The sequence below is a fragment of the Mesoplodon densirostris genome, chromosome 6 (genome assembly GCF_025265405.1).
Source record: "Mesoplodon densirostris isolate mMesDen1 chromosome 6, mMesDen1 primary haplotype, whole genome shotgun sequence".
NCBI classification, from domain to species: domain Eukaryota; kingdom Metazoa; phylum Chordata; class Mammalia; order Artiodactyla; family Ziphiidae; genus Mesoplodon; species Mesoplodon densirostris.
The window spans coordinates 128,971,474-128,998,721 of NC_082666.1; the positions used below are offsets into that span (position 1 = coordinate 128,971,474).

A 27,248-nucleotide genomic window follows, 5' to 3' on the forward strand; every position below is an offset into this window, starting at 1 on the left:
ACCTTATGCATTCTTAGTGTGTCTATTTGACCTCTGTGCAGCTGTATTCACAGCGCACAGTACAAATAGGGCCACACCAGCTGCTGACGCCTTTGTGGGCGGTATAATACATTACCTTTCATCCCACTTATGGGAGAATTAAGGGGATGGAGTTAGTGAAAATTCCAGTTAACTACGGGTTTAATTATGTAGCTCCGAATCTCTCCAGGACCCCCCTCCCTTACTTTCTCAAGACCTTCAAGTGAATCAAAAGGGGCTGGTCTGTGGTTCCCAACTACTAATCACCTAAGAGGGAAATCTTTTTCTACTTTTCTAAGAGAATTAGAACAATAAATAATTGTTCTCTCTTCAATAACTTCAGTGAAGTCAAATTTGCTTTATTTTTCCCCAAAGATTACATTGTCAAAGTAGTACAGTGAGATTCTTTGTAAGTATAAATGTCTGGTGGCGTTATGTGTTGATTTCATTAGTTCCTGTTTAAGTTGTTAGATAAAAGTATGAAAAAAAATTTGGATTCCAAATTTCTACTAGATAATATAAGACATCTTTTACTGTATTTTCAATAGAAACTTATACTTGGCACACTGAATGTATATCAGGAAATTTAAAATGTTTAAAATCATCTAATTGGGGCTTCCCTGGTGGCGCAGTGGTTGAGAGTCCGCCTGCCGATGCAGGGGACACGGGTTCGTGCCCCGATCCCGGAAGATTCCACATGCCGCGGAGCGGCTGGGCCCGCGAGCCATGGCCGCGGATCCTGTGTGTCCGGAGCCTGTGCTCCGCAACGGGAGAGGCCACAGCAGTGAGAGGCCCGCGTACAGCAAAAAAAAAAAAAAAAAAAAATCATCTAATTGGTATATATGTACACTAACATAAAGGAAAAAGGAGAGGGAGGGGAAAAAGAGACCGTGAGAAAAGATGATTTTTTCTTCTCTCTTGCACAAAAAAGAAAATTTCAAAAACACTTCTTTTTAAAATTGGAATTGAGTTTTTCAAAAGGGAAAATACGATCCTGTTTTACAGGAAATCACATCTTACTAAAAGGTAAAATACTGGCATGTGAACCACAAGGTGGTGCTACAATTCCATGCTGATGCTGAATTTTTAGAAGTTTAACTGACAAAGTAGTTTCTTTTATAATCTCTTGATTCATAACTTTTTACAATTGAAAAAATAAAGCTAATTGGATTCATTAATTCTAGAAATATTTACTGAAACTACTAAATTCAAAGTTGTATGCTAACTTCAAAAGTTTAAAGTATGATGACTACACATGTACCTGTAGTAGAATATTAAAAATGCCTTCTTAAAAGTTATCTCTACTTAGAATTTTAACTTACTATTAATGTTTCATAGGTGACAAATATCAAATTACATTTATATAAACATAGGAATAAATAAAAGAATTTATCTAGTATTTTTAAATGAATTTCATTTTTCTTTTAATTTAACTTCCTCTAAGACTTTTTCTCTCTCTAGAAAGATATATAACTTCCCATCATTTAAAAAAACAAGAAACAAAACAACCCTCACTGTGTATCTTGTAATACAGGAATGGCCACCATCTGGGTCTGAGCTGTTGCTCTTAACACGTGTTACAGAATAGAGCACTAAAATACTCGGCACATTTTCACCATTGTCCAACCTGCTTTCAAACACAAAGGGAGAACCATGCCCTAACTTCCTCAGCGTTAACTGAAAACGTGTTGCTGCCTTTTGACTGAGCATGAAATAGCTGTATTTTTGTTGTATTTCAATCTCAATGAGCATATTTAACTTTTCATTGCAAGATACTCATCAGTACAGATGGCAAGATGGTATGTATGAGAGCCTCCTGGGGACAATATGCAAGTCCCAGGTGGAGTGTTTCCAACAGGATGTAAACCATGGTCCTCAAGCCTGTACTTTAAAAAACTATTTAGCACGTTGCCAACAAATGTCAACACAAAAATACAGTGCTGGAATGACTTCACGCTGTAAAAGAAATGTACTGGCACCTAAGTTTCCCTAAGAATAGTAAAACAGTAAAGCGGTATAATCACAGCACAAAAATATTTAAGTATTTATTCAACATTGAATGAAAAAGCTAATATACCAAATGGAATTCCAATTCTAATAAAAATATTACAGTATATTAAAATTGCATAGAGAACTCTTTAAAATATATAACATGTACAGGAGCCAAAGTTCTAGAGAAGTTCATGCAGAAAATTCTGTAATTAGTGATTTGGACATTTCAGTAACTCTGCAGTTTCTTCAAACCTGGAATACAATACATAAATAATATATTAAGTAAATAACAAATTCATACTGAGGCATAGGAATTAGGTTGCTGCAGTTATGCTTTTGAGCCTTAAATAAATTTCAGTGATTATTTATAGGTAGTTACTGTTAATAAGTATACTATGGCCAGAAGGGGAGGAAGAACAACTAGAGTCAATTATGCGTCTTTAATTCTTGAAGCATAAGTTATTTCAACGCATCTCAATTTCCAAAAAAAAAAAAAATTATAGTCTTTTAAAGTAGTAGGCTGCATGATAATCTTACACAATTTCATTTCATATTTTCTTTCAACTGTTCTTTAAAAAAATCATGTAATTTCATATTTGTACTAGATGAAAGTATCATATCTAGTATTACCATACCAACAATTTTCTGAAAAGGACTAGCAATACTTTCACAATACTTAAAATGTCTCCAAACCATCCATCTACATATACAATTTAATATTTTGATAAAGTAGTTATCAAAAATAGATAACTTCTTGATTATCAACCAAAAATATCACTGCACTCTTTAATCTGCAATTAATTCCATTAACAATGTTTTACATCACTTGTTGGAAACAAAAACAGTGACTCATCTCACAAACACATAACTGGAGGTGGATTTATGATCCACTGGAGTCTTGAAGGAAATTCCACACCTGACTGAGGGACCTTCAAGGTTTGAAACACACATGCACATTCTTTATATACTGTAATCCAACACAATTCCCTATAGAGAAATGAATTTCTGTTGCCCCTTTTCTGTTACTTACATTTTTTTCATCCTTTCCATTTTCTGGATTGTTGTTTCCTTTAATTTAAAAAGCAACAAATTTAGGCCATTTCTCAAAGTAAACCATAATCAAAGATGGGCCGTGAACATATAAAACACAGTCTAAAACATTGCATTAAGTACCATTTATTTATCACAAAGAATTTTTATGAGATTAAGATTTACAGTTTCACTAAATCTTAGTGAATCTTAGTTGTAGAAGCCCATGGCTTCTCCAACTAAATCTAATGCTTGCTTGTTCTCCTGACCTTACAAAGGAAATCACCTAAGTAGCTGCCCGTTCTTCTTACCTCAGAAATCTCTTTCAAACCACAGTAATTAACAGTTGAGGTTCTGGGAGCTGAATCGGATGATACCATACTATAACCAGAGGACAAAGGAATATCTGCTTGCCTTTCCTCTTTGCTTTTTCTATCTGTGGAGAAATTAAATTTTAGGTTACCTTTTCCTTTCATAGTAGAGTCAAATATCTAAAATTTTATGTATAGAGGGAAGAAACATAAACATCTCAAAATAAAATGCCTACTGGTATAGGTCTAGATGAGTTTTTAAAATTCTTTTAGGATAGTGACCTGCCTACGGAAATCTGGATGTTAAAAACTGGTCAATAAAAATCACAAAAAGTAATATTATCTTTATCATGATAGCAATGAATTGAATACGCAGGTTAATGTATTTTTAAATAAGCTACTGATCCGTGTATATTCTTTTCTTAAAATGGTGGCAACTATTACTAAAACTGACTATATGTACTTCCTAAAAATCAGGAAACATTCTACCCTAAGTTGATATGTATGGAAAACAATTGCTTAAAATCCAGGTTCCCAGATTTATTACTCTACAGAACTGAACAACTTTCCATTTCCAGTATCCTGATATTATTCAACAAAATGATGGCAAGTCTTTCCTACCATCGAATTGAATATAGAACATCAGAGATAAGACAAGCTCCTGTCCAACCAACCTCAGAAGCCCTATGTCTTTAGTCATGGTACATTTGGCTGCAAAAACAAGGCCAAAAAAAAAAATCAGGTACCCATTTAAACTGGTTTACATAGTTTAACTGTAAGCCTACACAGACAACCTCAGTCAGGGAACAAAGTGTTAGCACATGAGGACTCTGGTCTCGCATGGAGCCACAGTCTCTCCTGTCTCCTTCTCTTGCCCGTTTCCTTCATTCCTCTACTTACTAATGGGCATGAACTTCACCAAAAGCATTCCCAACTTAACATGATCCTCAGATCAGACTGGTGAGCTGTTGCTCTCAACATCAAAAGGAATTCAAACCCTCTGCTTCCAGGGAGCATGGAGAGGTAAGGTGTAATGTGTCAGGCTTCATAAATTTGACTCAACTGATCAGGGTCAGATTATACATTTTTTGAGACTAGGTATTCAACTCATTCATAACCTATAATCCATTTCAGATACTGGTCTATCTGCTCATCACTCTTAAGTCCTAGCATAGGACTAATGTGTTAAAAGTATGTTCTGTAACCTGTTATTTAAAAAGTACTAAGTCCAAACAAGTGAAATCGAACTTGGAAAAGGCAATGTTTTGCAAATAGCAGACTTCAGTATTCTTTCAATGCATAAAAACTTGATTTCTACCATATACAGATAGATACTGGTGACAGAAGCACAGACATTATGCTCGACAGACCGTAAGATGAAGTTCTTTCTCTCAAGGATCTTAGAGTTGAGCTTTGAAATTTGTTGAGTAATGAATGAAGGATAAATGGAAAAGAGTCAACTTTTACCAAATCTGAAATTTGTAGTCGATAATAAATCTACTGCCAGAAGCAGCATATCAAATAATTTTATTTAATGTATCTCAAATAATTTTATTTAATAACCTAATTATTGAACTTGTTTTCTGTGCAACGAAACTGGCACGTGAACTGAATATGTAGTGTTGAAGAGAAAACGTCAAAGCTAGTTTGCCTCTTTTCAAACATGTCCCATCATTCAACAGCTGTGTGGCCTTGGGCAGTTATTTAATCTCTCTTCCTCATCTGCAAAATATGGATTATAATAGCACTTATCTTGCTTTGAGAATTAAATGTTTTACTATCGCAGGTGGAACAGTGCAGGCCTGTAGTTACCACTACAATGTGTTGTTGTTAAATTGTTATACACATAGTAGCTGAAAGATTTAATGAGGTTAAACACCCACAGATTTAAAAAGTTAGCTTCATTATGAATGTTCAACTGGACAAAATATCTCTTCTGCAAATATGATTTAATTACAAACATGACAAAACTTAGACCTTTGTCTTTTCAAAAAGTATAAGAATCAAAAAAATTAAAGCTTTAACTGAAAAGCAGCTCAGAAATCTTACCCCTGCTGCTCCGTCACAATGAAAATGTCAGCAGCCTAGTGAGGTTAAGTGACACGGAGAAGATGTGTCCTAATTTTAGGTCCTTCTCATTTTATCACCATCAGGGAACTGTTGAAATGCAAGAGGTCTGTAACACTTTACAGGTTACTGACAAATGTTTTTTTTTTCTCTTACATATATTATTTACATATGCAAAAGCTACTACTTAAGTTTAAATTAGAAACTTTGGAGGTCCATTTATTATTCTAAAGCACTTTGCAATTAAAAGAGTAAAACATCTCTAAAAGTTTGCAATTTTGTACACTGGAATTTATTCGACTACTACATGTAAGACATGTAAGTCGGCTTTTCTAGCAATCCTTGACTCATAGTCTGTAAGTTTGATATTTTCTTTGTTTTTAGGAGCTTTGCGATTTCTAAAAAAATAAGGTTTGAGGATAATTAAAACGACCAAATACTATAAAAACATTTTTGTGAAAACTCCTTACCATATCACCAATTCCAGTACGCCAAGAACTTACCCGGATTGAGACTATCCATGTCGCTACTAGAAGCACAGTCTTCACTCATCTCATTAAACTCTATATATTCATCATTCTGGAATGATACAGTTTAGTATTTAGAATAAAATAAAAAGATATGTTCTCATTTTATGCTCTTACTGCTAAGCATAAAATATATAGATGACATAATAAATACTTACTTTTGATTATTTTATTTATAAGCAAAACATAAATATCCCTACATATAAAAACTGATCTTTTAAATGTGGAAGGAGAGAGAAAACCTGAATCTACTAACTTTCTAGGAAGGAAAGACAGACTAGGACCAGAAATGACATAACTGTCTCTAAAAGCTCAGCTTACAAGTTTGTCAGATTATCTTATTTGATGAAGAGAAAAGCAATAGTCACAACAACCATCACCAAACAGGGTGTTCCTAAACAGGCCTTTATCCCAACTGAACACTCCCATTACCTAAGTATTCTCTTATTTAACATTCCAAATAAGAGAATGATGAAATAATGAACAAAATTGTATCTTGAGATATTCTATAAATGTAAAGGAAAGAAAATACCTTTTTAGATAAAAGTATTTCTGTTTCAAGAAGAGTGACACGACTTAGAAGATCAACCCAGGTTTTTTCATTCACCATCACTTTCCCTTTCATTTTTTCTTCCAAAGATTCTAATCTACTTTCTATGCAAGTCAGTTTCTTCAGCTTTTCTTGGCATTCAGCAAGCATAGTCTGTAGTGCAATAACCTCAGGATTGACTTCTGTATCCTAAAATGATTAGAAAGATTAAAAATATTACGCAGATTAAAATTCCTGTAATTCAGCGTATTCCCATTTCCACGTGTTGTTTCAATAGTTACAACAGGCAGGACAGCATGAGAGTTAAGAGTGCTCCTTCTGGAGGAGGCACCTTGGACACTTGGACACTTAAACTAGCTCGTGCGAGATGTCCGATGCCTCAATTTCCTTATATATAAAAAAAAAAGATGACAAGAGTGCCAACTTCATTTGGGTCTTGTAAGATTAAATGGATTAATTTGTATAAAGCTCTTAGAACAGTATCAGTTTGTACAATAAAACTGTAAGTGACTAGCTTCTTATAACTAGATCTAGCAGAGAGCTAAGAGGAAATGACCGAGAAATGAGATTGTTTCGTCTGCTATAAACAGGAAGTAAGCCTAATGGTCATCTGGTAGTTTTTAAATGCCAACTGTATACCAAGATGTATAGAAGTCACAAGACATAGAAGTCGGACAGAAAAAGAAGTTTTAACAGAAGCAGTAGAGACGAGACACTATAATGGGGTCTGTGGCAATAAAGTAATAGCAACGATATTCCGAGAGAGACAGCAAAGGACAGCAAGGACCCCAAAAGGAAAATGAAAAGGTGGTAATGCACCATTTTTTTCCATTCATCAATATGGGGAAGAGGTGATAAAGAACCTTCACTAAACAAAGTAGTATATCTCTATCTCTCACCAGACTGTCAATTCCTTGAAGTCAAGTCCTATGTCTTATTCATCTTTGCATTACCCATGACATCTCTCCTAGTACCCTAAATATAAGCAGCAAATAATATCTTTTGAATCATATTCAGTAAGACTTATTGATTCTTAAGTAATGGTAACAAAGGTAACATGTCATGATCAATAATTTAAAAGGCTAGAAATGTTCCAAAGATTAGATGCTGAAATAATCATGTATATCAAAGCAAGAAATATCGGCATCTGTTAAAGAAGTCCCAGATTCTTACTTGCTGCTCACACTTAATTTCAGGAACCTGTAATTCAGGAATCTTTATTTCAGCAGCCTTTAAGTCACAAATATCAAATGCTTCACTAACATCTGTTACTGTATCTTCAGGAATGTTAGCACCATCTTCATTGTACAGGTGCCGGATCACCACAGCTTTCTTCTGCACAGAGAAAAACATGTCAGAGATGCTTCCCTGTTCTCCACAATTATTTTAAACATTCAAAAGAAACATCCTATCTTCCATTTAAGATTTACAGAAGTTTAAATTACCACATATGCATATACCAAATATTACAAACTTATTAATATTATTTTAGGTGTGATGATACAATTGTGGTCATGATTTTTAAAAAGCATTCTTATATTTTACAAAATATTGAAATATTTATTCAATGATGTCTGGGACTTGTTTCAAATGGTTTCAGGTTTGGGGAAAAGATGTTGGGAAAGTGGTTACAATTAAGATGAAACAAGATTAGCAAAGAGTTGACAAATTGCTGAGTCACAGAATGGATACTTTTGTACAGGTTTGAAATGTTCCATAAGAAGAAGTTATTTTTAAAAGGTTAACACACTATTCACATGTAGATAATCAAGAACTGGCTTTATGAGTAGGACTCATTACAATTTTTTTTTTTGTATTAAACAAACCACAAAACATAAGACTGTCAATAACAATTCAAACTAAGGGAAGCTCCTGAGAGTAAAGGCACCAGGTCAAACTGCATTTACGTAGGACTCTTCTGCCTACTTCTTTTCTACGGGCAACCTGCGTATGAACATGAACTCAGCACATGTGACACAGAAGTCACAACTACCACCCCAGAGAAGGCACTGGGGAGGAGAGAACTTGCTTCAGTATTGACTCAGTTTTTCATGTAAACAAAGGAATGCACTTACTACTCCAACTTTTCTAAACTAGAATACTTTTAATAACTATTCAAATTTCTGAGAATTAAGAATTTGATGTAACTTACAAAATTTTGATGGATAACAAAGGAAACTTTATTTTACGAAAATTAAAAAGTCTAATGTCTTCAAATTTTGTATCTTTCTTTGTTAGGACAATTTAGATCACCCCTCAGCCCCCATAGTGAAACAGAAGATTGAAAAATACATTCAGTTCTATCAACTCATACTTAGTAAGTCCCTACAGTGGACTTAATCCTGTGCTAAGCACAATGAATATTAAAAAATCAGTGTAAGAAAATCCCTGTTTAGATAAATTCTAGTTGGGAAAGGATACAAGACACTTACATTCCTTTTCATATTGCCCTCATCACCTGGAGCAAAACAGGCATATTTTATTTTAAAGTTAATGACAGGGCTTCCCTGGTGGCGCAGTGGTTGAGAGTCCGCCTGCCGATGCAGGGGACACGGGTTCGTGCCCCGGTCTGGGAAGATCCCACATGCCGCGGAGCGGCTAGGCCTGTGAGCCATGGCTGCTGGGCCTGCATGTCCAGAGCCTGTGCTCCGCAACAGGAGAGGCCACAGCAGTGAGAAGCCCACGTAATGCAAAAAAAATAAAAAATAAAAAAAAAAATAAAGTTACTGACATAAGAGCCTTTTTCTTACAGTTAAATGTCACTACTTTTTATAATGGCATAAAGTATAAATATCTTCACAGATTCTGTTTATATAACTCATATTTTGAATTGGGGAAAAATAATTCCCTAGATTTTACTTCAGCCAAAAAATACTCACATTCCTTTATCTAATGACACATCAGTTATTCATCTGGTAGTCTATCCTTCAATCTCAAAGGGCTTGCCCAAGGTGGAAGACAGCTGAAAGTATATTTACCATTATAAAATAATATTTTGGCTTCATTTTCCCTTGGAGATGGAAAAACTATCCCTAATGGCATTGGACTCATTCAGCCACAGGTGCTTGAAGGAGACAAGGGCAGGGAAGATATCTACCAACAAAGAGAAAATATTCAAAACACTACCCCAAAACCAGATTATAGATTTAAGGAACTACCAATCATTGGATAATTCACAGTCCTGGTATAGAAATATGAATGTATGTAAATCATGACCTATCACTGTAAGTAAAGGGAGGGTCTTTAGGAAGACTAAATATGTAATTAAGTGCAAATGTTCATGATCGCAAGAGGCAGAATTAAAGATTAGAAATATAAAGAGAAAGGCTGTTCGGTTGTACATTTCTACCCTCTTCTTATAACTTTAGGAATGTTCCCAGATAATATGTGATATGCACTGTTAAAAATCCTTACACTCTAATGTCTAAGCAGAATGTTTTACCAGATGCTAGTCAGAAAAGTGAACCTTATATGTTGGATTGACTAGGTAGGTAACTCTTAACACTACATGACACATTCTCTTTGTATTTTCCCACCTTTCCTGAAGTCATAAACCTGCCAGTGACGTCAATGCCCACAGGTTCAGTTGATGTCTTCTCAGCGCTTGAACAAGGTTCTGACTTAGCAGAACTGATTTTTTTTCTTTGTTGTGATGGAGTCTTAAAAAAAGGTATTAAGATGTCATAAATTATGTGGGAAAGCATGATGTATATATTAAATTCCTCTATCACTTAAATTTTCATATGAAATGTGACTGCCAAATAATGCCGAGTCTAATGAGACTACACGTCTTTTGAAAACGACAAAGTGATGAAAATGTATTATGTTTGAACTATTAGTTTAGGACTAGTAGCTCCAAGTCACAAATGTGCAAAAACAAGTCACTAGTATTTAAAGCAAACATCAGGCATTGTAAGGTTACCCAGACCTGTAAATAGTGCAGTAATTGCACTATGCATTAATTTGCTGACTAGGGTATTGACTTTATACATTAAAATATAGCAACTTAGCCTAAGTTAAAATCTATTAATAAAATTACCTTCTCAAGACCACTCAACTCCTTGTGCTTTTTCATCACACAATTTAAAATATCACATATAATTTGGATTTTCCATTCTGCAAATCCACATTGGAGAAACTGCTTTTTCGTCAAGATTGGTTTATAATTAAATTGATCACGAAGAAGCTGTAAAGAGGAAACAGATCAATGTAATAATTGGGAGCAATTTCTTTCAAAAATCCAAAATTATAAATGACCACCTGGTCAGGGGTGTACTGCCATTTCTGAGAGGAGAGAGGGGAGGATTAAGCCATTATATACAGGGCACTAAAGAAACCTGTAGGGGTGCTGTGAGTCCTGACCAGGTAGGAGAATAGGTAGGAAACAGTTAGCTAGGGATGTACCAGAGTATATATATAGCTGTCCAGAGAGATGAAAAAAGATATAAAAAGTTCAAATATCCTCATAGGTACTAAAAAAAAAAAAAACAAAACTCTACTACAGCAGTTATCAGAAAACCACAGTTCTATTTGTTTATAGAAATCATGACTTGATTTTTAGACAAATTGGTAGGCTACTGAGTTTCGATTTCTCATGTATAAAATGAGAGATACAGATTAAACCAGTAATTTTCAAAACCTACTCTGTGGACCCTGGGATTTCCTAGAAATGCCTCTCAGGCTTCCATGGAAGCTTTCTGGGGTGAGAGACAAAGAAAGGGAAGATTAAACAGAGACTATATTTAAAGGCTACCACTTCATCAAACTCTACCTAAAAAAGAAAAAAAATCAAGATTTGATTTGATAAATGGGTTTTACTATTTTTTTAAAAAAGGTTAAGAAAACCACAGTACGTGAGCAAAAATTAATGATACAAAGTAGGGTTCTGAAAAATCAAACATGAGATTAAGTTCAGGATACATATAGTACAAGTGCAGGTACTGGAGTAGATAATAAGACATGGTTTCAGACCTCAAGGAACACAAGTTGTTCCAACATAAGTTGTAGTCCCTTCTTATAAACAACTAAATTAACTCACAATTTTCTGAACCAAAACTTTACTCACTAAAACCACATTTCTCTCTAACTTCTGCCAGTATATCAAATTTTACTAAAATTTGATATAAAAAAGGCAAATGATAACAAATGACAATTACCAGTCCTCATATTTATTAGAGTATGAAACATACAGCAAACTTGAATTGCATCTTGATTATAACAGGGACTGCATTTACAGGAGATAAATGCATCTGAAAATACTCTGTCAACTATGTATGCGGCATATATTTGAGTTATAATAACATTAATCTTAATGACTTCTAGAAGAATTATTGTTTCATAAATTCAAAATACCTTGTAGACAGCATCTATGAAGCGTAAGTCATTCTTTGCTATGAGTTCTACATTGGAGTCCACCAGAAGTTCTGCTACATAAGGTGAATATGAGGTAAGGGAATAGCTGATGATGGGCAGAGAGGCTGCTGTGTCTCCCTTTACCAAACTGTTAGGAAAAACAGAAAAAGATTTTTAATAAGCTTAATTCCACAAAGTTGGATAATCAGGGAAATAAAAGAAACGCTGTCAAAAACTCATAATTTAACACAATAGCCATAATAACTAGGTGATGCACAAGACCCTTTAGATTCCATCCCCTACTCTAAACCAGTGTAGGCAAATAACTGAAACAAAAACTCTTTAGTACCAACAGTCTATTTACCACAGTATTTATTGATTTTCCAAAGCTTAGCCTTACTCGATCTAGTCCATTTTCTCCTACTAATAAAGCAAATGTATGGTCTTACAGTACACAAGTAGGCTTTATGATTTTGCAAACACCTCTCACATTACCTCACTTGCTCTTTATCACAAAGCTGCAAAGGGAAAAGATTAGGAATTCTAAGTTACAGATGAGGAAAACAAGGCTGGAAAAGCTATCAACTGTGACTAGGCTGACCAGTTTACTATCTTCCCCTGACATCAGGCCCATTTGGAATCTACCTTACTAGCTTACGCTAATTCCTCCAGCCTAGAAAGGTATCCTACTCTTCTGTTATCTGTCATTCATTCTTTGTGAATCATCAGTCAAATCTCAAGCCTCCCATGAAGCCATCTTTCTGATCCACAAGGATCTCTCTCAGAACGACTCCCCAGGTGTTCAGTATCTGACACCTGATGCTCTGCCGTGTACTGTTGTCTAACTGTCTCCACACACAGATCTTGTTTCTCAAGGAGAAGTGCCTTCACTGATTCTCTCACAACAAGGCACAGAAAGTATTTGTTCAACTGATGTGATAATGTACTTACTTAGAACATTTGTTTTCCACAAAATTCAAACATATACATAAATCTCCCCATCCTTGCCCAATTTTTTTCAATAAGGCAGGGAACAAATATGATAAGATTATATTTTGTTTTTTGCAGGACAAACATAAATTGTTTCTCTTTTATGTTCATGGGTAAAATTATAATTTACCCAATGAGAAAACTGCTCTAGCAACCTTGTCTCTCTGTAAGACAGTTCAAAACAGGAAATGAAAAAGTACTTTTTTTGAGCAAAATGTGTCCATCTTATCCACATTATGAATAGTAAACAGACAGGTCTGCATTTAATACCTCTTACGTTAAACAATCTCAAAACTCTTGGCTACCTAGTTTCTAAGGACTTAGACTAGAAACAGTAAGAGAACAGATATTATAAATTGACAGGCCAACACGAAAAACAGCAGATGTCAGGAAAAAACTTTAAAATGGCCAAAAAGTATAAAGAATCAAAATACGCGGAGGGTGCATTGTATGTGTATGTGTGCGTGTTGGATCGGGGCGAGCAATCTGAAGCAGCAGCAAGTAGCACGACCCGTCTCAATAAACCCTGCAGACATTACTATCTTATAAGATAATCTAAGCTTGTTCTTAATGATACTCTTGGGTCAATAAGAAAATCAAATGTTTGAATGCTGTATCCAGAAGACAGGAGAATCATCAGTATATTTTAGAATTATTCCTATCCAAAATGTCTGTTAAAATGTTAATACTTAAAGTGGGAAGAAGAAAACTTGCCTACTCAAACTGATTCAGCCCCTGCCAGTCTGGATAGTAGAGATTTCCCTGTTTTGAGGAACCAGTATATGACTGGTACACACTGTAGGAGCAGACGAGGGAATGCCTTCTGCTTCTCACATAGGATGCTCGTAATAGCAGTCATCAGAGCTAAGCCTTCCCTAGTCTCCTCAGTATCCATTCACTCGCAGCCTTCTCTTGGTTAGCTTTCCCTAATTTACAAGACTATCTAGGATGCTACTGGGTTAAACCAACCCAGTTTCCCTCACTACTTGAACATATGCCTAATCTGGACTTGTCCCTCGACACGGTCATTGAATAAATGTCTAATTAGCTTCTAAGATGTGCCAGGCAGTTCGAGATGTGGGGGGCTGCAGTGAACTAAACAAAAAGTCCCAGATGTCAGGCTGCATTCTAGCGGGGGGGAACATTTAACCAGTCAGCCATCCCAGGGAGGAAGAAAAAGAGGTATTAAACGATAAGAGGATGATGGGAGTACCATATTAGGTTGGCAGAATTAGAGAAGAAATGTACCTTGTGACATCCTACAAAGGTGAGTAAGTCACATTTGGAAAGTGGAAACTAAAGCAAAAGGTTTAAGTAAGATAGCTTAATAACAATCTTCAAGCATGGTATAAATTGTCATAAGAAATCTTTAACTAGAATCTTCCGAATCAAAAAGGAATACCACCCAACTAAATGTGAGAGGGTGGTAAATTACAGAACTAATGAAATCCATTACACTTCCGTGAGATTAAATGTACAGAGACCACACCTGAGTCTAACAATATTGTGCTACTACTTCTAAAAGTTGTTTTAAATCTCCTGAGTTGGAATTTTCCATTAATTCCTACTTAGAAACAAACTCCTAACTGCTTTCTAAAAATCTCTTAGTCATTTCAAGGAAAAAATTTAAAGGACCCAGATAAAATCTAGATTTTTATTTAGATACTCCCCTCATGTCAAGCATTACCTCACATCATTACTGAAAATAATACAAAGAAGTTTGATATTGTAGCTCACCCTACACAATCCACCTCTCTAGGATAATTTAGCGAGCGAAGCACTTGTTCTAGGTTCCGTAAGCTTCTTTTTAAGTCACCTGTTGCCATTATTTAACATTCGATTCAGCTCCAGCTTTGGAAGTTATCTAATTTTTCACCTAAAAAAAAAAAATCCATGAAACACTGCTCAACTCTTTGTATTTTTGAAGCTTCTCTAATCTCTTTTGTTCAATCTCATACACACTTACCATATTTTTCTTAGCTATTTCTCCCCTAATTCATCTTCCCTACTGGTGTAGTACTGTCTTGTATCTTCCATATATTCCTGAATGTCAGGTGCACTTTTCCCCTCAATATTTTTTAACTAAAAAAATAAGTTTGCCTTATGTTCATCTTCTAACAATGTGTCTGATATTATATGACACTCTCCCAAATACTTAATGGTACAACAAAGTACAATTTGGGAAGACATATCACCCTAAAATAATCTCCATCAATGACTATTTTGGATGCTTATAAAGGGTACATAATAAAAATCAGTAAGAAATGGAGACAAAGAAATTTAGCACAGATTTGGTCAGTATTCCCAGGGTTCTGAACTTACATAGTTGTAAATCAGATCGTTTGCTTAAAAAATAAAAATAGATAAGTTAAAAGAAATTCAGAATTCAGCTGGTTAAATATGGCAGCTGGTTAAATGCATGTTACCTTCATTCCCTTTTCTAAACACCACTAAAATGAAAGTAAATGATTAGAAACCATATATACTCATCAGGGTAAAGAAAACTAGAGGGGATTCCACATGACAAAGGATGTGTCAACAAAATTTTGGAAGATGGAAAACAGATGGATGAGTGATAACCAACCTAGCAGAGCAAAGGTAGGTCAATCCCATCCTCCTATTTAGGAGGAAGCCAACAACAGCAACAGGTTCAGAAATGAGGGGACCTGATACTTCTGAAAGGCTGAAGGGTAAGGCCAGGGCCTTGAAATAAGAATGATTATCTGAAAGTCCATGTAAGAAGCTGCTAAACCCTAGATTTTTACTTTCCCTCTGCTTCCCCTCCCACCCCCCACCTCCAGACACATATAACTTGCTCAGCTAGGCAACTACCTCTGATTCCCCAGGTTTAGCAATGAGTTTTTAGAAAATATCAGCACAACCCATAAAAAAATTGAGTTGGAATTCATTAAGATTAAACTTCTGTTCTACAAAATACATTGTTAAGAAAAAGAAAAGACAGGCTGCAGACAGAATATTTATAAAACACATACTGGATAAAAGACTTGTTTCTGAAGTATACAAAGAATTCTTAAATGTAAGAGTAAGAAAACAAACAACCCAATTTAAAAATGGGCAAAATATCTGAAAATCTCATTAAAGAAGATACACAGATAGCAAATAAGCATATAAGATGCTCAACATCAAATGTCTTTAAGTAATTACAAATTTACAAAATGATACCACTGCATATCTATTACAATGGTTAGAATCCAAAAAACTGACAGTACCAAATGCTTGTGAGTATACGGAGCAACAGGAACTCTCATTTTTGGTGGGTGGGAATGCGAACCGCATAGCCATTTTGGAAGACAGTTTGGCAGACTCTTACAAAGCTAAACACCACTCAATCAGCAATTGTGCTTATTTACCCAAGTGATTTGAAAATTTAATGCACATACAAGATCCTGCACGCAAATGTTTACAGCAGCTCTGCTGCTAATCACCCAAAACTGCAAGCAGTCAGGATGTCCTTCAATAGCCAAATGAATTTTAAAAATGAACACATCCATACAACGGGACATTATTCAGCAATAAAGAAAGAGCTATGAAGCCACAAAAAGACATGAATGAACCTTAATGCATATTGCTAAGTAAAAGGAACCAGTCTGAAAAGGGTACATATTGTTTGGTTTCCATTTTATGATATTCTGGAAAAGGCAAAACTGTGGAGACAATAAAAAGTGCAGAGATCACGGCTGCAAGGATTCAGAGGTAAGAGGGAGGGTCACATACAGGTAATGTGCAAAGCTACCTCACAGAGGGGGTGGGTGGAAAAGCTGCTAAGTAACTTTGGAAATGAGTGGAGCCTGTGAGACTAAAGGCAAAATGAGCTGCACAGAAACACTGTACTCCAGTGTATAAAGTTGTTTCCCATGTACATATGAGGTAATTCCACATATATGCTGGAATTGAACAATTAAGTAAATGGATGGCTAAATAGTAGAAGCCAGGATTCTCATTGCTGCAGTGGGAATTTACAGATAAGCAAGGGGACCAGATTGGAATGAGCCACGCCTCATGGTTTAGTTAGACATGCAAGTATGAACTCATGTTTAGCTTAATATAGATGCAGAATATGTGTAATGCTGGCTCCCTGGAGAAATGGCCAATTCTAGGACTGGGGCAGGACATATATGAGATGAGCCTGAGGCATTATATAATTCTAGAAAGTAAGAAATTACACACAAAACAAACAAACCAATTCCACACGTATGTCATAGGGACACAGGAACCAAATGAAACAGCTTCCAGTGGTCAAAGCTGAAACAATTTGAACAGCAAAAACAACAAAATCAGGCATTTGATAAAATTCAACATTTAGGATATAATTCTTAGGATGTTAGGAATAGAAGGGAACTGCCTGCAGTCATCTCCAGGATATCTACAAAAAATTTACTGCAAACATCATATGTAAAGGTGAAATATTGAAAGCTTTCTTCCTGAGACTGGGAAAAGGCAAGCTTATCCACTCTCACCATTTCTATTCAATACTGTACTAGAGGTCTTAGACAGTACAAAAATACAAGAAAAAGAAATAAAAGGAATAAAGACTATAAAGGAAGAAATAAAAATGTCATTAGTCACAGACAACTTAATTGCATTTGAAAAAATCCAAAAGAAATCAAATGTATTTAGCACGGTTGCTGGATAGCTGGCCAATATACAAGTAGCAATTGTATTTCTCTGTATTACCCCAATAATTTCTAAATTATGTTTAAATATGTTAAAAAATATATGAGTAAATAATTCACTAGCCTCCAATATCATAAACATGTGAATAAATCTAAAACGGATCTGTAAGACCTCAAAACAAAAAAAACAGAAAACTTCATTGAGATAACTTAAAGAAGCCCTAAATAAGAGGTCTACATCTTGAGCAAGGATTTAAAGACTCAGTAAGTCGATCCATAATTCAATGTATTCCCTCCATGCCATCCCTCCCCAAAACTCCCTACAGTTTTTTAAAGGTGGAAATTGACAAGCTGATTCCAATATTTGCATAGATATGCAAAAGATAAACAATAAATAACACAATGCTGAAGAAGATCAAAATTGGAAAATTCAACCACTGGATAATGAGACTCATTATAAAGTTAAATTTAGAATTATTGAAAATATCTACAAACAGAACAATGGAATGGAATAACGTACAGAAATAGACCATGCATACAATGACACTAGACTTATGACAAAGTTGATGCAGAGTAGCCCTGGAAAATGGATGGTCTTTTTCAATAAATGGTACTGTGTCAACTGAATATCCAAATGGGATAAATGAATCCTGACCTCTTGATGTAAAGGGTACCTCACATCCGTCACAATTAATTCCAGGTTTGTTGTTGAAGATCTACATGTAAAATGTAAGACAAATAGGCTTTCTGGAGATCACAGAGAATATCTTTATGATCTTCAGGTAGAAAAAGATTTCTTGTCTTATAACTGATAAAATGAACCACATTAAACTTACTAACTTCTGTTCATCAAAAGATACCCTTAGGGCTTCCCTGGTGGCGCAGTGGTTGAGAGTCCACCTGTCGATGCAGGGGATACAGGTTCGTGCCCCGGTCCGGGAGGATCCCACATGCCGCGGAGCAGCTAGGCCCGTGAGCCATGGCCGCTGAGCCTGCGCGTCCGGAGCCTGTGCTCCGCAACGGGAGAGGCTACAACAGTGAGAGGCCCGCGTACCGCAAACAAAACAAAACAAAAAAGCCAATTTAGGACTTGTGCACATTTTAACATAGTAGTTTCAGACATGAAAAGTAACTTTTTAAGAAATTGCTTAACATTTTTGCTTTATAACCCTGATAAAAAGAAATTAAAAGACAAAAGCATATATCACTCAGCTTGTGGCACAGATTCAACCATTAAGATGGTCTCAATATTGTTTCCTAGCTTCCTCCAGAGAGTTCTCTGCTACTAGTTAGGTCTGCCCCACTGAATTTATTACAGGAGACATCGTGGAAATGGTATAAAATAGCATTTTTAAGATTTTTAATCTAGTTGAATCTCACTGTTGTTAGGTCATTAAATGATGCCTCCCAATGGAATGCCATTGAACTCAGTGATTTTTGTTCAGAATGAAGCAACTACACCGACTGGTGAAATGATGACGGTCGATGTCTAAGAGTTTGTGACAGCTCATAATGCTAAATATTATCTATCAAAAATAGAGGAGAAAATTGGGGAAAACGGGGAGTAAGGGTCAAGTATATAACCCTGTAGGATTGCTGTGTTCATATATAAAACCGTTAACAGGTTTGTGGATAATTTTAGAAAAACAGTCTACTACAGCCCTAATTCCGGAATCCAAATTTCAAGATTGACTTTTGAGACTCTGGGAGGGCTCATGCCAAAGAGTACTTCCCAGAACTTCTGCTGCCAGTGTCCCTGTTCTCACGGTGAGACAGAACCATCCCCCGCCTCTGCAGGAGACCCTCCAACACTAGCAGGATTGCTTGGGCTGCTATTTTGAAATGAGACAGAAGAGGATCAAGGCCCAATGCAGGAAGACCCTTTAGGAGGCTACTCCGTGATCCAGATTGCTTTTCTAGACGCCCTCCGGCGACCTACACGCAGAGGCGGGGCCAAATCCAAAGCTGAGACCCAGGAGCTGTGAGAACAAAGAAGAGAAAGGGAAACCTCTCCCAGCAGCCTCAGAAGCAGCAGATTAAAGCTCCACAATCAACTTGATGTACCCTGCATCTGTGGAATACATGAACAGACAACAAATCATCCTAAATTGAGGAGCCAGGAGTCAGTGCTGTGCCTCTGAGGTGGGAGAGCCAACTTCAGGACACTGGTCCACAAGAGACCTCCCAGCTCCACATAATATCAAACGGCGAAAATCTTCCAGAGATCTCCATCTCAACAGCAGCACCCAGCTTCACTCAACGACCAGCAAGCTACAGTGCTGGACACCCTATGCCAAACAACTAGCAAGACAGGAACACAACACCACCCATTAGCAGAGAGGTGGCCTAAAATCATAAAAAGTCCACAGACACCCCAAAACACACCACCAGACGTGGACCTGCCCACCAGAAAGACAAGATCCAGCCTCATCCACCAGAACACAGGCACTAGTCCCCTCCACCAGGAAGCCTACACAACCCACTAAACCAACCTTAGCCACTGGGGACAGACACCAAAAACAACGGGAACTACGAACCTGCAGCCTGCAAAAAGGAGACCCCAAACACAGTAACATAAGCAAAATGAGAAGACAGAAAAACACACAGCAGGAGAAGGAGCAAGATAAAAACCCACCAGACCTAACAAATGAAGAGGTAATAGGCAGTCTACCTGAAAAAGAATTCAGAATAATGATGGTAAAGATGATCCAAGATTCTATTTCCCAGATCCAAAATCTTGGAAATAGAATAGACAAAATGCAAGAAACAGTTAACAAGGACCTAGAAGAACTAAAGATGAATCAAGCATCGATTAAAAACACCATAAATGAAATAAAAAATACTCTAGATGGGATCAATAGCAGAATAACTGAGGCAGAAGAACGGATAAGTGAGGTGGAAGATAAAATAGTGGAAATAACTGCTGCAGAGCAAAATAAAGAAAAAAGAATGAAAAGAACAGAGGACAGTCTCAGAGACCTCTGGGACAACATTAAACGCACCAACATTCGAATTATAGGGGTTCCAGAAGAAGAAGAGAAAAAGAAAGGGACTGAGAAAATATTTGAAGAGATTATAGTTGAAAACTTCCCTAATATGGGAAAGGAAATAGTTAATCAAGTCCAGGAGGCACAGAGAGTCCCATACAGAATAAATCCAAGGAGAAATACGCCAAGACACATATTAATCAAACTGTCAAAAATTAAACACAAAGAAATCATATTAAAAGCAGCAAGGCAAAAACAACAAATAACACACAAGGGAATCCCCATCAGGATAACAGCTGATCTCTCAGCAGAAACTCTACAAGCCAGAAGGGAGTGGCAGGACATAATTAAAGTGATGAAGGAGAAAAACCTGCAACCAAGATTACTCTACCCAGCAAGGATCTCATTCAGATTTGATGGAGAAATTAAAACGTTTACAGACAAGCAAAAGCTGAGAGAGTTCAGCACCACCAAACCAGCTTTACAACAAATGCTAAAGGAATTTCTCTAGGCAAGAAACACAACAGAAGGAAAAGACCTACAATAACGAACCCAAAACAATTAAGAAAATGGGAATAGGAACATACATATCGATAATTACCTTAAATGTAAATGGACTAAATACTCCCACCAAAAGACACAGATTGGCTGAATGGATACAAAAACAAGACCCATATATATGCTGTCTACAAGAGACCCACTTCAGACCTAGAGACACATACAGACTGAAAGTAAGGGGATGGAAAAAGATATTCCATGCAAATGGAAACCAAAAGAAAGCTGGAGTAGCAATTCTCATATCAGACAAAATAGACTTTAAAATAAAGACTACTAGAAGAGACAAAGAAGGACACTACATAATGATCAAGGGATCGATCCAAGAAGAAGATATAACAATTGTAAATATTTATGCACCCAACATAGGAGCACCTCAATACATAAGGCAAATACTAACAGCCATAAAAGGAGAAATCGACAGTAACACAATCATAGTAGGGGACTTTAACACCCCACTTTCACCAATGGACAGATCATCCAAAATGAAAATAAATAAGGAAACACAAGCTTTAAAGGATACATTAAACAAGATGGACTTAATTGATATTTATAGGACATTCCATCCAAAAACAACAGAATACACATTTTTCTCAAGTGCTCATGGAACATTCTCCAGGATAGATCATATCTTGGGTCACAAATCAAGCCTTGGTAAATTTAAGAAAATTGAAATTGTATCAGGTATCTTTTCCGACCACAATGCTATGAGACTAGACATCAATTACAGGAAAAGAGCTGTAAAAAATACAAACACATGGAGGCTAAACAATACACTACTTAATAACAAAGCGATCACTGAAGAAATCAAAGGGGAAATTAAAAAATACCTAGAAACAAATGACAATGGAGACACGACGACCCAAAACCTATGGGATGCAGAAAAAGCAGTTCTAACAGGGAAGTTTATAGCAATACAATCCCACCTTAAGAAACAGGAAACATCTCGAATAAACAACCTAACCTTGCACCTAAAGCAATTAGAGAAAGAAGAACAAAAACATCCCAAAGTTAGCAGAAGGAAAGAAATCATAAAAATCAGATCAGAAATAAATGAAAAAGAAATGAAGGAAATGATAGCTAAGATCAATAAAACTAAAAGCTGGTTCTTTGAGAAGATAAACAAAATTGATAAACCATTAGCCAGACTCATCAAGAAAAAAAGGGAGAAGACTCAAATCAATAGAATTAGAAATGAAAAAGGAGAAGTAACAACTGACACTGCAGAAATACAAAAGATCATGAGAGATTACTACAAGCAACTCTATGCCAATAAAATGGACAACCTGGAAGAAATGGACAAATTCTTAGAAATGCACAACCTGCCAAGACTGAATCAGGAAGAAATAGAAAATATGAACAGACCAATCACAAGCACTGAAATTGAAACTGTGATAAAAAATCTTCCAACAAACAAAAGCCCAGGACTTCACAGGTGAATTCTATCAAGCATTTAGAGAAGAGCTAACACCTATCCTTCTGAAACTCTTCCAAAATATAGCAGAGGGAGGAACACTCCCAAACTCATTCTACGAGGCCACCATCACCTTGATCCAAAACCAGGCAAGGATGTCACAAAGAAAGAAAACTACAGGCCAATATCACTGATGAACATAGATGCAAAAATCCTCAACAAAATACTAGCAAACAGAATCCAACAGCACATTAAAAGGATCATACACCGTGATCAAGTGGGGTTTATTCCAGGAATGCAAGGATTCTTCAATATACGCAAATCAATCAACGTGATACGCCATATTAACAAACTGAAGGAGAAAAACCATATGATCATCTCAATAGATGCAGAGAAAGCTTTTGACAAAATTCAACACCCATTTATGATAAAAACCCTGCAGAAAGTAGGCATAGAGGGAACTTTCCTCAACATAATAAAGGCCATATATGACAAACCCACAGCCAGCATCGTCCTCAATGGTGAAAAACTGAAACCATTTCCACTAAGATCAGGAACAAGACAAGGTTACCCACTCTCACCACTCTTATTCAACATAGTTTTGGAAGTTTTAGCCACAGCAATCAGAGAAGAAAAGGAAATAAAAGGAATCCATATCGGAAAAGAAGAAGTAAAGCTGTCACTGTTTGCAGATGACATGATACTATACATAGAGAATCCTAAAGATGCTACCAGAAAACTACTAGAGCTAATCAATGAATTTGGTAAAGTTGCAGGATACAAAATTAATGCACAGAAATCTCTGGCATTCCTATATACTAATGATGAAAAATCTGAAAGTGAAATCAAGGAAACACTCCCATTTACCATTGCAACAAAAAGAATAAAATATCTAGGAATAAACCTACCTAAGGAGACAAAAGACCTGTATGCAGAAAATTATAAGACACTGATGAAAGAAATTAAAGATGATACAAATAGATGGAGAGATGTACCATGTTCTTGGATTGGAAGAATCAACATTGTGAAAATGACTCTACTACCCAAAGCAATCTACAGATTCAATGCAATCCCTATCAAACTACCCCTGGCATTTTTCACAGAACTAGAGCAAAAAATTTCACAATTTGTATGGAAACACAAAAGACCCCGAATAGCCAAAGCAATCTTGAGAACGAAAAATGGAGCTGGAGGAATCAGGCTCCCTGACTTCAGACTATACTACAAAGCTACAGTAATCAAGACAGTATGGTACTGGCACAAAAACAGAAAGATAGATCAATGGAAGAGGATAGAAAGCCCAGAGATAAACCCACAGACATATGGTCACCTTATCTTTGATAAAGGAGGCAGGAATGTACAGTGGAGAAAGGACAGTCTCTTCAATAAGTGGTGCTGGGAAAACTGGATAGGGACATGTAAAAGTATGAGATTAGATCACTCCCTAATACCATACACAAAAATAAGCTCAAAATGGATTAAAGACCTAAATGTAAGGCCAGACACTATCAAACTCTTAGAGGAAAACATAGGCAGAACACTCTATGACATAAATCACAGCAAGATCCTTTTTGACCCACCTCCTAGAAAAATGGAAATAAAGACAAAAATAAACACATGGGACCTAATGAAACTTAAAAGCTTTTGCACAGCAAAGGAAACCATAAACAAGACCAAAGGACAACCCTCAGAATGGGAGAAAATATTTGTAAATGAAGCAACTGACAAAGGATTAATCTCCAAAATTTATAAGCAGCTCATGCAGCTCAATAACAAAAAAACAAACAACCCAATCCAAAAATGGGCAGAAGACCTAAATAGACATTTCTGCACAGAAGATATACAGACTGCCAACAAACACATGAAAGGATGCTCAACATCTTTACTCATTAGAGAAATGCAAATCAAAACTACAATGAGATATCATCTCACACCAGTCGGAATGGCCATCATCAAAAAATCTACAAACAATAAATGCTGGAGAGGGTGTGGAAAAAAAGGAACACTCTTGCACTGCTGGTGGGAATGTGAATTGGTACAGCCACTATGGAGAACGGTATGGAGGTTCCTTAAAAAACTACAAATAGAACTACCATATGACCCAGCAATCCCACTACTGGGCATATACCCTGAGAAAACCATAATTCAAAAAGAGACATGTACCAAAATGTTCATAGCAGCCCTATTTACAATAGCCCGGAGATGGAAACAACCTAAGTGTCCATCATCGGATGAATGGAAAAAGAAGGAGTGGCACATATATACAATGGAATATTACTCAGCCATAAAAAGAAATGAAATTGAGCTATTTGTAATGAGGTGGATGGACCTAGAGTCTGTCATACAGAGTGAAGTAAGTCAGAAAGAGAAAGACAAATACTCTATGCTGACACATATATATGGAATTTAAGAAAAAAAAATGTCATGAAGAACATAGGGGTAAGACAGGAATACAGACACAGACCTACTAGAGAATGGACTTGAGGATATGGGGAGGGGGAAGGGTAAGCTGTGACAAAGTGAAAGAGCGGCATGGACATATATACACTACCAAACGTAAGGTAGATAGCTAGTGGGAAGCAGCCGCATAGCACAGGGAGATCAGCTCGGTGCTTTGTGACCGCCTGGAGGGGTGGGATAGGGAGGGTGGGAGGGAGACGCAAAAGGGAGGGGATATGGGAACATATGTATATGTATAACTGATTAAATTTGTTATAAAGCAAAAAATAAAAAAATAAAAAAAATAAAAAATAAAATAAATAAAAATAAATATTGAGTAAAAAAAAAGATTGATTTTTTTTTTACGGTAAGGGAAAAATCTATAGTCCTGTAGGAAAGTGGAGAAACACTGAAACACTAGGGAAATGTAAAGCAAGGAAAACATCAACTATTCTCAGCTCTTCCTTCTCATCAGTATTTCCAAGGAGCCGGACTGCCCCTCAGCTCAGAGGCTCCAATAGCAGGAATCGGTCCGTTTAGGACTTCCCCACCCTAAGTTACAACCTGATCTGAGAAGATGAGCTCTTCCCATTTCTTCGTTATCAAAAGGATATCCCAGTCGGGTTCACGGGCAAGGCAGGTCTAGTGCTCTCCTCCCCTGTACGTGATTTAAAAGGATGACAAGGCAGCCCTGGTCACTCGCCCCAGCCAGGGCCTCGGTTAGGGAAGCGGAGAGAGGCGACCTCGGCCCATCCCGGGGCGCAGCCCCGCCTGCAACCCCGCGCTCACCCAGCAGCGGCCGAGCAAAGAACGGGCTCCAAAGGCCTCCGGCCCCGCACAACGGGCATGTGCAATCCCAGAGCTCCGGGAGCCCAGCCTCCAGCAACGACTTCCTGCGGCCCGACGCCGAAGCCGGGGCGCGCTTCTCCCGCCGACCGTTTGTATTCTGAGCAGCGGGTGGAAGCCCGCCACACACCGCGGCAGGACCTTCCAAGCTGCCGGCTCCTCTGCGCTCCTGGATCCCCGCTGCAGATTCCACAGCACGTTCGTACAGAGCCCTAGGAAGACTGACCCTGCCGAGAGTCTTTTCTACGTCCAGTCCGATCCCAAGGTGCAGATTTGAAGTCTGCCCGTTTCTGAGGCTCAGAGGGGCTCGGACTGCGAAGTAAGAGACCGGGACTCTGTGGCGAATCGTAGATGAAGGTGATAAAAATACTTCTTCTTGAAGCGCCCGCGAATACGGACGTCACTTCCGGCAACAATAGGAAACGTCAAAACACGGAGAGTCGGCCGCTCAGGCTGCTGCAGCCTGGGGCAGGCTGAGTTCGGAGGGATCAGGCGCTGTTTCTGGGATTCTCCCCGACCTCACCTCCACCGGCGTGAACACATAAAGTTTGAACCGGCTTCTCCATGGCCTGGGCACCCCTTCCAGGCTGAGCCATTTTCTTTTTGGCTGAAAGCCCCCGCCCAGAGGCCGATTCGTCGCGGCGGCGGTGGGGAATCGCAGGTCGCTCAGGTAAGGGTGTCACCCTAGATATTTCAGAGTTCTTGCCTCTCTTCCCTGTACACCCCTACTTTTCTTCTCGGAAATGATGACCACCGGTGCTCCAGTTGGCAGAAACTTGCCACCCAGCGAGACTTTGGGGCCAATGGCTGTGCGAAGCACCTTGAGTGACAGCGGTGCTGGCTAATTAAAATGAGGAATCCGTGTCAGGAGGCGGGAGCAGGTGTGCTCCTTGTGTTCCTGGGTCACCGGGGGCCCCTAGGTCAGCTTGGGACCCCAGGTAGGACCCGACTTCACTCTGAAATAAAGCCGGGAAACAGCAGAGGTTACGCTCTTCTAGCCCGGGTGTTGCTTTTCAAGTAGAATGTGTTTTTGGTGCATAGGCAGAGTTTTTGGCTCTTAACATACTTTTTACATTAACATGAATGCAAACACATCCAGTTAAGGTCACGATGGATTGCCAGTTGCTTCAGCTGTTAAACTTTGGTTATAAACTCGGCAGATTCTTAACTTGTCTCTTGCTTGTTTCTCTGTGACTAGACTCTAGTTTCCTATATGGTGGGTGCTCACTTAATTATTATTAAGATTGGGTGAAATCACAAATGGATCCCAATCCTCAGTCGTTTAAGGGTTTTGTTTTATTTTTAGGTTCTGTATGTATTTAGTAATTTAATAATTGAATCTCCTTCTTTTAGCAAGTGGAGTCTTTATTTTCAAGGATCCCAGGTATTTCCATATCAATAGATTATGACCTTTATTACTGCAAAGTGAAGCTAATTTATGTTTTCCATTTCAGCTTTCCATATATTTTTTTTAGTATTGCAGCTGGTGACCATATTTCTGGGATAGGGAGAATTTTTACCCCCTAAGAAAATGGTT

The 27,248-nt window shown here is 37.4% G+C and overlaps 2 protein-coding genes across 4 annotated transcripts in view; one reads left to right on the top strand and one right to left on the bottom strand.

Annotated features, from left to right (window-relative positions):
- Positions 1 to 1,457: 1,457 nt before the first annotated feature.
- CEP44 (centrosomal protein 44) lies at positions 1,458 to 26,446 on the bottom strand. Of its 3 annotated transcripts, none has more exons than XM_060102645.1 (11): positions 25,655 to 26,446; positions 14,574 to 14,712; positions 11,847 to 11,994; positions 10,534 to 10,680; positions 10,031 to 10,153; positions 7,668 to 7,829; positions 6,477 to 6,683; positions 5,921 to 5,996; positions 3,351 to 3,475; positions 3,041 to 3,078; positions 1,458 to 2,262 (listed from the first exon to the last, which is right to left on the bottom strand). In XM_060102645.1, exons 2-11 carry the CDS (start codon positions 14,660 to 14,662, stop codon positions 2,220 to 2,222), a joined length of 1,158 nt encoding a protein of 385 aa, XP_059958628.1. In that variant the 5' UTR covers positions 14,663 to 14,712; positions 25,655 to 26,446; the 3' UTR covers positions 1,458 to 2,219. The 3 variants fall into 3 exon arrangements, with proteins under 3 accessions (XP_059958628.1, XP_059958629.1, XP_059958630.1); XM_060102646.1 differs by lacking the exon at positions 25,655 to 26,446 and adding an exon at positions 25,430 to 25,526; XM_060102647.1 differs by lacking the exon at positions 14,574 to 14,712.
- Positions 26,111 to 27,248, top strand: part of FBXO8 (F-box protein 8) — a 35,548-nt gene continuing 34,410 nt past the window's right edge. Inside the window, exon 1 of the mRNA XM_060102648.1 lies at positions 26,111 to 26,381. The gene's annotated coding sequence lies outside the window, so the exon portion shown is untranslated. The remainder of the gene's footprint in view (positions 26,382 to 27,248) is intronic.